An 11,047-nucleotide genomic window follows, 5' to 3' on the forward strand; every position below is an offset into this window, starting at 1 on the left:
TGGAAAAATAAATTGATTGAAATTACAAACACCTCTAAGGAAGGCTGAAATTAACAAGTTTTGGAAAAATCACTTTTGCACCCCTAAATTACATATGCACTCCCCTCATTCCAAATGGGCTACAAAAAAAAACTTACTTCTACACCCCTACATTTGTCTATTTTCACTCCCTCTTACCACTTAAACCCAACTCACTCAGATCAGGCCATGTGGCAATCCCCAACTTTTAAATCTGTCCAATTAAAACATTCCACGTGGCATTAATCCTTGCACATGCATGTGAACCAATTAAGTAGTGCCACGTCATCATCTTCTTCCCTCAAACCCTAGCAGCCAACACTCACGACCACCATGGCAGCTACTGCTCCGCCACCACCGTCCCTGCACCACGCCGTCAACGCCTTCACTGCACCGTGAATGACGCATCAACTGCAGCAGCATCACCTGCAACCACTCTCGGCCACCATTGCGGAACGCTGCCACCATTGACGCAGAACCATCGTTCGTTGTCCTCACCACGTTCGCACCACAGCTCCAGCACGCACCAGATTCGCGAATCAGAGCGCACCTGCACTGCGAATCCTTCGCGCACTCACGCCAGTAGCCATGGAAACCACCTTCTCCATCGCGCAAAACGCAGCGCCTCCACCACTACGAACCAACCAGAACCTCAACTGTGACGGACCATGAACCTGCGTGTGTGACAAACCAGAGCAGCTGTTCGAACAGCCATGGAAAGTGGCCGCTGCAACGCGCCTTCAAGCATCCACCGCCGTGTCTTCGCCGGAGAAGAAAAGGCAGCCACCACAGCCGCAGCCATCATCACGTGTTGGAGAAAAGTGTGAGAGTGAAACCCTAATTTGGGAGAGAGAAGGAGCTGCCACGTGTCATCCTCTCAATGGACACTGAATAGTCAAATGGTCAAATCTGGTCAAGCATTCAAAAGCTGGTCAAACAGTCAACTCTGGTCAAAGACTGGTCAAAGGAGAGGGGTTTAACTGCAAATATTGATATTTTTGGATGCCTCTGCAAAATTGGACTACAAAATTGAAAATAGGCTATTTAGAAAATTAATACAAATATTATTTGGTGATAATTTATAAGATATCTTTAAATAATTAATTTATTTAATTATATCATAAATTATTAACCAACTATATTTGTTAAATAGTCTATATCTCTCCAAATATATTTGAATATTTATCTTTATCTTTATTTCAAAAGATATTTGAGAGATTTTAGCAACAGAAAAGCCCAATCCAATTCCTATATAAAGAGACCAAGGGAGAAGTAGAAGACAAGCTCGGGACTTCGGAGTTTAGGAACCCTTAGGGGGACCTAATTTCTTTCTTCTCTCCATTCTTCTATTTTTATTTTGTATTCCATGGATTGCTAAACTTCTTGGGTTGATTCCATTGTAATTTCATTATGGATTTTGAGGTTAGAATGAAATAATTTCTTTGTTCTTTTTTATTATTGTTGAGGTTTTAATTCATCTATGTCTTTTATCTTTGAATCACGTAAAAAGTAATGATTTTAAATCTATATGCATGTTGATCATATGAGTTCAAGGGTTTTTAAATTTAATTGAAACTTTACTTTGATTTTATTTAAAAACTTTCATGTGATTGAATGAGTTTTTACCAATAATTGAGACTTTACTTTGATTAAAGGTATTTACTCTAACTAAAATTAATTGAGACTTTACTTTGATTAATTAAGCTTTTTATTTGATGAGGAGATAAAAGACTAGACATGATTAGGCATAGTAAATTTGATTGAGACTGTACTTTGGTTGAATTTACTGTGGATAATCTAAAAGTTCTCACTTTTAATTGAGACTATACTTTGGTTAAAAGTGAGAACGCCAACAAATTAATTGAGACTTTACATTGATTAATTTGTAAATCTATAATAATAATTAATCGAGCAATAATCTTTAGATAACCGATGATGAATCTATTTTGAAAAAGTAATGGAATCAATCTATTTTCTTTACTATTGTTTATATCTTATTTTATCTTTTTATCTTTATCCCTCCTATTTTTATAATTTTATTTGACTAACACTTGTATAGTTTTATAAGAACTAATTTGTTAAAAATTAATTCCGTGTTCGTTGGGAGACGACTTTGGGTTACTTTACCCTTACTATTTTGTTGACTACTTTCTTAACAATACTGAAGTTGTTATATATAAGTAGTATTAATTTGATCGCGTCAACGACAGCGTTATCAGTGTTGCTAATAGTTAATTATGGTGTGAGAAATATATGGCATGGATGATGCGGTATTTATAGAGGAAAAGAACGAGAGTGTGCATATAGTTTCCTAACTGCCAAATATTTGAAAAATATTGCACATGGCAATTTAGAAAACGTATGATATTTAAAAAGAGTATATTGCACATGACAATTGAGTCCGACATTTTGTTTCTTTAAAGAACAAGACAAGTGGGATGTTTGAATTTGATGTACAAGTCGTACATTCCCTCACGCATTGTAAAGATATGCTTTTATTTCTTTGTTATATTTTTTCTGTTTATATTCGGAGAACACTCACCACAAAATATTCATGTAGGGTTATATTACATATTAACTTGTTAGCCTATAATTGGGTCAAACTATTGCTTGTGTCATTTCTTTTATCAACAAATTTAAAAGGCTTAATTATTGATTTATTTTTTTGATTTATTGCTTTGATTCATTTTGATCTCCTTATTATTTTTTTAATTTAATTTTTTAAAAAAATTCAATTTAATCTTCTTATTATTTTTAATTCAATTTAATCATCTTTTTCTAAAAGAAATAAATTTTGTCTTTTTCAATTTGAGACCTAATAAATAAATAAGCTTAATTACAAATTATATGTACATGTTAAAATAATTTTTTAGATTTTATATACTAAATCATCCCACCTAAATGTAATAAAGTTAAATATTTAGGTGGGTGTAAAATATTAAATAATTTCAATATTTAGGTGGAGTGACTTGCTGTATAAGTTATAAAAAATTATTTTAATATGTATATATAAATTGCAATTAAGCTTAATTATTAATTTGATTTCAAATCGAAAAGAAAAAATTAGATTATTTAAAATAAGAGGACTAAATTGAATAAAAAATAATAAAGAGATCAAATTGAATATTTTAAAAATATAAGAGAACTAAATTAAATAAAAATAATAATAATTAAAGGATTAAAATAAACTAAAATATTAAATATAATAAAATGAGAAAACTAAATCACTAATTAAGCCAATTTCAAAAATAATAATTTGCATTTATACAATTTGTTCAGAAATTAGCCTACTCAAGATTTCAGATTTAGGATACCCAAACATTATGACAGAAAGTTCCATATAGAACATAATAACACAAAATTCCCCAACTCTTAGAGATTAATTCTCAGCGTCTTTCATCTTTCACTCTGCAAAATTTCAAGTTTTATTTATTGAGAAACTACTTACAAAAAGAAAATTCTAGTTTATGTTGCTAAGTAGTTTTTCTATCGTTAACATTAAAAAAAAATCTTAACAAACTTGGTGTCATCGATAAAGAAAAATCAAGGGAAACATTAAAAAAATTACTACATAAATGTCCATTTAAAAAAATCTAATTCGCATGTGTCAAAAAATAGCCTGGTATTATTTATCGAGAAAATCCTGACTAATATCAAATAAGAAATAACATAATTTAAAAAGAAAATATTTTACAACGTGAATAAAAAATAATTCTTATTAGTATCGACAAAAAAAAATCATAGCCAAATCAACCTAAAAAAATATTTTTGTGTTGATCAGGAAAATTCCAATTAACATTATAGAAAAATAATTTTAACCTACAATGTTTAAAACCTAATTTCAATTGATATTGGTTGAAAACCATCTCAAATGACAACAAATTAAAATAACCTTAATTTACACAAATTCAAAAATAATGTGAATGATATAAAAAAATATATTATTATAATGTTATCAAGAAAATTTGAACTAGAGTTAGTTGATAAATAATGCTGACCTAATTAATATTAACAATAAAAAATAACTTTTATAATGTTGTCCAAAAAATAAATAATATCTACTTTAATTTGAATTAATAAGTTTTCATGATTGATAAAAATATATTAAAATTACAACATCAAAACATGGATCAAGTTAATAATGTCTCAATTTTATTAAAGTCAACGATATTCTAAGCAAAATTAAACTTTAAAAAAAATATAAAAGAGAAGATACATTAATGTAACAATATAAAAGTTTTAAATTCTTATATCTTAGATAAATTTTGAAACTATATAATTTTAAATAATTTAATTATTTTAATAAAATTTTAAATTCTCTATTCTACTGACATGTTTTGTTCCAAATTGTTTTAAATAATTTGCAAAAATAAATTAATCTTCTAAAATTGTCTATCTAAACATCATTAATTCTGTTTAAGGAGGAATCTAGAGAAAAATTAAATTGATTGGTACTTCTTATTATTTTGCAAAAGAAAGAAAAAACTTTCATCTATCTCAATTTTTTTCATAGTGACGTAGTAGGTACGACAACTAGATTCGATTTTTCTGTCTTTGTTTTGATAGATAATTTTCCTATACATTGTATTCAATTGATACATGTATTAGGGATCACAACTAATTTCGTTTGTTTAGGTATTGTCTGATCTTGTTTATATTTTAAGGGAGAATCTCCGATTGAATATCGATATAGAAAATATCTTACTTTTTCAATTGGAGATAAAAATGTATATATTCATCCCAAATATTAACTTTCATTATAATTTTTTTTTCATTTAAATTATTAAATACTCATAATCTATTATATATATATATATATATATATATATATATATATATATATATATATTATTTATTTATTTCTTTTAATGATTTGACTTATTATGAAATTCATTATCATCTTCAATTTGAGATATTTTTCGTCTTATATCATAATATTTATATCATAATATTTATGCAATTATATTCAAATGATATATGTCAATTAAATAATTCTTTGTCTCAATTTGAATAATTTTACTATTGTTTAATATTTTTATTTATTGTATATCTTCTTTTCATACTAAATAATATAAAAACTTTATCTTCTTTGTTTATTTATTATTAAATTTTATTTTATTTGAATAATTTGTTTCGCTCAAACAATTCCAGTTATCTTTCATATAAAAAATGGTTAAATTTTAAAAAATAATCACTAAAAATATAAAATTGAAAAATTAATTATTTTAATTTAAAAAATACTTATTAAGAGTAAATCTTTTATATAATACCATAAATGACATTGTAAACATTCAAAAGTGATTTTTATTTTCCAATTTTATACTACATCGCATTCTCTCGATCACCTTAACATAAATCTAACAAATATTAACTCATTTCATATAAAATCTACTTAAAAACTAAGAAAACAAACTACTAGGGATGTTACCTTAATACCCCTATCTGATGCGCTGACACGTGTCCAATTAAATGGCTTTTTCGTCATTTTGGTGCCCTTTGTGAATGGTTTCAGCTGCTGAAGACGGAATTCCAAATTTGTCCCTGTTTTCTGGTCCGTAGTTTAATTGGCTTAGGTTATTTCGTAATTTTGGATAGTTTTAAATGCATCTGAGACTGATTTGACGAGCTTTCATTTCCAGTGCAGGCCTTCTACTTGGTTTGAATGCTGAAGCTTGCTGTGGAAGGAAGTTTCACAGATAAATGTCCCAGAAGTTGTGTATTTATATTGTGTTTGTTGTTTACCATTTCTTTCTTCGTTTACTGTCTTTGCCCTACTCCAGGTATTTCTTAATTTTTTCTGTGTTGCAGTGTTTTTGTTCATCATGGGATGTTGCTTTGACAGAAGTTTACGTGAAAAATATGAAGATGCTTCGTTTTTTCTCTGAATTTCTGTTTATTTTGGTTTGTTTAGTGTTTATGGGTAATGATAGAATGTGTTCTGTTCAACTTTACGTGATAAATATCGAAGAAGTTTTATGTGTTCTGTTCAAATTGTGTTTTTTTGTTTAACTTTTTTTCCAGTTAATTTTTTTGTGTTTGGATTGTTGTTTTTCTGTGTTTATGTTCATCATGGAATGATATTTGGAAAGAAGTTTATATTTTCTGTGTTCTGTGTTAAGATTGTTGTTTACCATTTCTTTCTTCGTTTACTGTCTTTGCACTACTCCAGGTATTTCTTAATTTTTTCTGTGTTGCAGTGTTTTTGTTCATCATGGGATGTTGCTTTGACAGAAGTTTACGTGAAAAATATGAAGATGCTTTGTTTTTTCTCTGTATTTCTGTTTATTTTGGTTTGTTTAATGTTTATTTTGGTTTCTATGAAGATGCTTTGGATTGTTATTTTTCTGTGCTCTGTGTTAAGATTGTTTTTTTTCCGATCATTGTTTTCGTTTTGGTTTTAATTAGTTTGACTGATTTTATGGTGTTTTAGAAAGTGCAATGGCGAAGAAGTTGGATATGATTAAAGATATTGATGGTAAGAGGGAAACTCTGAAGTTGGGAGTTAGAGTTGTTGATCATTGGTATGTTCAGTCCCGTGATTCTACTCTTCAATTGGAGATGATTCTGATGGATGAAAATGTAAGTATTTGTTCATTAAACATTTGAGTTAGTTTTTGGATGTCTTATGTATTTTAATTTGTTCTGTTGATTTTGTATTGTAGGCGGACAAAATACATTGCATTGTTCGCAGGGAAGAGTTTGATTTATGGGATAGCAAGTTGATTGAGGGAGAAACATATATAATGCACAATTTCAAGATATTGAAAAATGAAGGGCAGTATAGGGTATGTGAGCATCCTTACAAGTTACTGTTTATTGGTGCTACATCCGTCAAGTTGCAAGCTATTGCTAAACTTCCAATGAAAGCTTACAACTTTAAAAGTATAAAAGATATTGTTAGTGGCAATTTTATTCCTGACTTGCTTATAGGTATGACAAATATAATAACTGTTTTATTTTTATTTAGAAAAATTTCGTATGATTTTCATACTAACCGTATTTTATGTATTATGTCATTGAGACTTGATTGGTGTCGTTGAGAATGTGAGAATTAAGCCTCAGTTTAAAAGTGTAGAGTCGAAAAACGTGGTGTTTACTTTGGTGGATCTCAGGTAAATTAATATAATGGTACTGTATTCTTATGTTAATATTTTGATTTATTTGAACTGAAAAATTTGTATTTTTGCAGTGGTGCTGCTATTTGTTGTACATTGTGGGATGAATATTGCAAGAAATTTATACAGAGGTACAATGACGTAGCTAATTGGGAAAAGCTTGTGGTTGTCATTACTCAAGCAAAAATCAAACCAGCTGCAGGTATAAATCTTTATGAAATCTCTTCTTCGTTGATTGTGATTTTGATTTTTTCTAACATTGGTTTTCATATGTAGGTGAATGGCCAGTTTCTGTTTCTAATACGTGGAATGGTACAAAGTTGATAATGGAAAGTGATTTTCCTCAAATAGTTGATTTTAAGAAACGAATGAAGGAGTAAGTTATCCGAATATTAAGCCATCTTAATTATTTGTCTGGTAGTGGAGTTATTTTACATACTATCAAAAAACTATAGTTGATTTTGTATGTTTTATTTGACTTGCAGAATTGATCCAGATGAATTAATATTGAGTCAGTGTGCAAGTCAATTGACTCAGTCTTCCCAATATACTGATGCTGAACATTTTGTATATAAATGTTTAGTAAAAAGTTTGTCTGAAATTCCATTAATGAAGAAGGTATGAAATCAAGTGTTGTGAAATACTTTATTTCATTTGTTTTTTTTATTGTATTTTAACTTAAATTTTTTCTTTTGATATAGGAAGTTGTATGTGTTACTGTTGCAACAACTGTTAAGTTTAACTTAGATAATGAAGGGTGATATTATTTGGTTTGCAACAATTGCAACAAAAGGACTTATGAAGCAGTTTCTTTCAAGTGCACTTATTGTGATAGAGATAATGCATTACCTGTTTTCAAGTTAGTATATTGTTTTATTGTATTTTTCATTTTGTGATCTATGTTAGTTGTTAATTGCAATTTTTCTGTACTTTGCAGGTATAGGCTCCAGGTCCAGGTCTGTGATGATTCAAACAATTATGCTAACTTTGTTGTATGGGACCAAGAATGTAGCAACATTATTGGGTTGTCTGCTGCTGATTTGCAGAAACAAATGATTGAGGTCTACAATTTTATACTTTCATCGTTTATATTTTCTGCTTTCAGTGTTGTTTATATTTGCATTGTTGTTAATTATAATAGGCTGGTGAAGATGATCCCCTTTGCTTTCCTGATGCATTGGATGTAATGCTAGGCTGTACCTTTGCTTTTAAAGTTCGAACGCAACCAAGAACTAAGTGTGCATCTGTCATTAAAGTTTCAAATGTTTCAGAAATAGTGGCACATGTTAAAAGTCTTATTCCTCCACTTCAAGTAAATATTATTTTGAAATGATTTATGTATTTCTTTCCATATCAAATACATATAAATGTAAAATAATTTAATTTTATTTGTATATGTAGATTGGTTATGGTACTGATAAATGCAGTATGGATTTAGTTTCTGAGAGTTCCTGGTAAGTATATTAAGCTGCAGTTTTGATTCTTTGTTATTTTGAATCACAATTTTTAAGTATATATTACAGAAATTGATATGTGGTTTTATTTGTTTTGTAGGTTTCAGAATTACGTGGGAAATCTATTTGTAATTTGGCTGCAGACACTGATACTGATATAGTATATTCTTATTCCATTATCTTTAATCATAATTAAAACCATAGAGTATTTTTACATGATCAATTTCCTATTCTTAATTTTGTAGATGAGTTTGAGTGCAACTGGTGATAATGACTCGGATTATGTTGTAATTGGAACTCCAGGAAAGAGGTTATTGCCATGTAATGAAAATTGGAATGAATCTTCTCAGGACATCGATTCTGCTCAACTATCCAGCACTAAGATGAAGAAGATTATTAAGAAGGAGAAAACTTAAATTAAGTTGTTCTGATTTGTATATGTTTGATGTATATAATTTTGGGTGCTTTGGAACAGTTATAGTTAAGCACTTTTATAGCCATATATATTCTGTAAGTTGGGTTCAATTACATTGTCCTTCATATTTTGTGTGTTTTGTTGATGTTAGACTCATTCTCGAATATATGAATGAACCCTGTTTTATTATTATATAATGAGCGACTGATAAAATTATAGCTGCCAATATTCAAACAAAGGATATACATGATTGATAATAAAGGAAATTAGATTAAGTAGATCTTCACATACAGAAACATATAGTCTTGCAAAAAGCAAATAAAAAAAAGCCCGTTAACTATTATCAAACTTAAGTCATAAATATTTGTAGTTACATTAAGTGATTAAAACATGAATTGTCCTTGAACGGTTTTTGTCAACTCCAAACATCACTTTGTTTCCAGCTTCAAGTCCATTATCAATGCAGAACTGGTTCCATCCTTGAGTGATGTAGCATCCCATACCCGATCTGTTACTCCATCTAATATTACATTCCCATAAATCACCACTTTCATTGCTGAGGTTATAGCTTGTTTGACTCTTTACCAAGGCTACATCAGCAAATTGTGCATCCAAGTACTGCAAAAGAAATTCACAATATGTTAAGTAATTCTCTAAATTCACGTAACATATACATTTCAGAAGGAATGAAACTTACCAGTGATGATGAGCGGATATCGTATTCAGTCAATGTTTATTCTGTTGAAAAGTAAAATGGATTTTCATCGTTGCTTTCCATTGTAGTACTGCATTCATCAGTTGATTCGGTGATGTAAGTGATTTCATCACCAGCCAAATCAAATATCCTTACTATGAATTTGTTATCTCCCATGTAAGTTAGCCTCAGTACATGATCATTTTTTAGATCATAGTATTTAATAAACTGTGGAATTCCCTTTGTAATAAAACGCATATGCAAGAATCCTCTTGAAATTATAATTTGGTGGATGTTTCCTACTGGATCAATCATCTCAAAGTTATCAGACGCAAATGTTGGATCCCAAAACCGTGAGAATGCATCAGCAAGTGTTATAGATTCCTGTACCATAAATAAATTATCTTTATGTTTATACTGAAATAATTATAAACCAGTTACATATGAATTATATGTATCGATAATGTTACCTGTTGTATGGATAATTTGACATTGAAACAGTTGAAGAATCTGGGTAATGGGATTTCTGGGTGGACATCTGTCGGATTTTTTGGGGCAGGGTATTGGATTTCAGTCATGTCAGTATCAAAAATCCTTAAGTCAAATACTCTGTTTCCTAAGTATTTGATTGCAACAAAATAGTTTTCTTTCAACTTGTAAAAACTTGCTATTTCATAACCTCCACAAAAGAAGTTTTCAGGCACTGAAGTTTGACCTATGCGGATAACTATCTTATTTCCTCTTGGGTCCACTAAGTAGTTTAGATTGTGTCTAACTTCCTTTGACCAGTAAACAACGAAACCAGGGTCAAATTGAATGTATTCCTGCAATATGTATGAAGTAGAGGAATGAAAAATTATGGATGTACTACGCTCTGTGATTTTATTTGTGCAGATGATAAAATAGGAAAAAAACAGTCTAAAGAATGGGTTCCAGTTTGTAATATTATGTCCACAGAATGCATATTATAATTGCTCCTATGCATAAATCGAACATATACTGAAGTTTTGCATTTGCTTTCTCATATCAATGGTTGAAAACAGATGGTACTAACTTTAAACCAAAAAAATTAAAAACCTTACCTTAGTCGGATTAAAGATTCAAACCCAAAATGGATGGTAGTACATCATAGCATTCCGGGAAGATGAAGCCATTGGAATAGATTTGAGAAATGCAGTGCAAAATGATTGGACAATGGAAAGTGAAGAAGTCCAAGGACATGACATAAATATTAAACTTTAAAAAAAAATTACCGTTTCAAATGACGGTTGGTAATCAAATGTCAGTGTAATTAATACTCTGACCTTTTAATTTTTTAGTTTAAGTTTTAAGTACGAAAAAAATACAAAGC

General features: G+C 29.6%; 2 protein-coding genes across 2 annotated transcripts; one reads left to right on the forward strand and one right to left on the reverse strand.

Moving 5' to 3' along the window:
- Positions 1-6,242: 6,242 nt before the first annotated feature.
- On the forward strand, positions 6,243-8,591 carry LOC114184525. Its single transcript, XM_028071833.1, has 8 exons — positions 6,243-6,597; positions 6,681-6,948; positions 7,040-7,130; positions 7,208-7,335; positions 7,410-7,509; positions 8,071-8,194; positions 8,275-8,445; positions 8,535-8,591. The coding sequence occupies exons 1-8, from the start codon at positions 6,457-6,459 to the stop codon at positions 8,589-8,591; spliced, it is 1,080 nt and encodes a 359-aa protein (XP_027927634.1). The 5' UTR covers positions 6,243-6,456.
- A 786-nt stretch (positions 8,592-9,377) lies between these two features.
- LOC114184526 (B3 domain-containing protein REM10-like) lies at positions 9,378-10,850 on the reverse strand. Its single transcript, XM_028071834.1, has 4 exons — positions 10,803-10,850; positions 10,167-10,520; positions 10,000-10,080; positions 9,378-9,620 (listed from the first exon to the last, which is right to left on the reverse strand). Exons 1-4 carry the CDS (start codon positions 10,848-10,850, stop codon positions 9,378-9,380), a joined length of 726 nt encoding a protein of 241 aa, XP_027927635.1.
- Positions 10,851-11,047: the final 197 nt, after the last annotated feature.

Source organism: Vigna unguiculata, chromosome 5 (assembly GCF_004118075.2).
Source record: "Vigna unguiculata cultivar IT97K-499-35 chromosome 5, ASM411807v1, whole genome shotgun sequence".
Lineage (NCBI taxonomy): Eukaryota > Viridiplantae > Streptophyta > Magnoliopsida > Fabales > Fabaceae > Vigna > Vigna unguiculata.

What these genes read in the sequence shown, in the direction of transcription:
- LOC114184525 (XM_028071833.1), top strand. Translation starts at nt 6,457, where the DNA reads ATGGCGAAGAAGTTGGATATGATTAAAGATATTGATGGTAAGAGGGAA. An exon ending in TTTAAGAAACGAATGAAGGA is followed by an intron (nt 7,510 to 8,070) that starts GTAAGTTATCCG and finishes TGTACTTTGCAG; the next exon opens with GTATAGGCTCCAGGTCCAGG. An exon ending in TGCAGAAACAAATGATTGAG is followed by an intron (nt 8,195 to 8,274) that starts GTCTACAATTTT and finishes TAATTATAATAG; the next exon opens with GCTGGTGAAGATGATCCCCT.
- LOC114184526 (XM_028071834.1), bottom strand. Translation starts at nt 10,850, where the DNA reads ATGGCTTCATCTTCCCGGAATGCTATGATGTACTACCATCCATTTTGG. An exon ending in TCAAATTATCCATACAACAG is followed by an intron (nt 10,081 to 10,166) that starts GTAACATTATCG and finishes TTTATGGTACAG; the next exon opens with GAATCTATAACACTTGCTGA. An exon ending in ACTTTGAGATGATTGATCCA is followed by an intron (nt 9,621 to 9,999) that starts GTAGGAAACATC and finishes TTTCTTTTGCAG; the next exon opens with TACTTGGATGCACAATTTGC.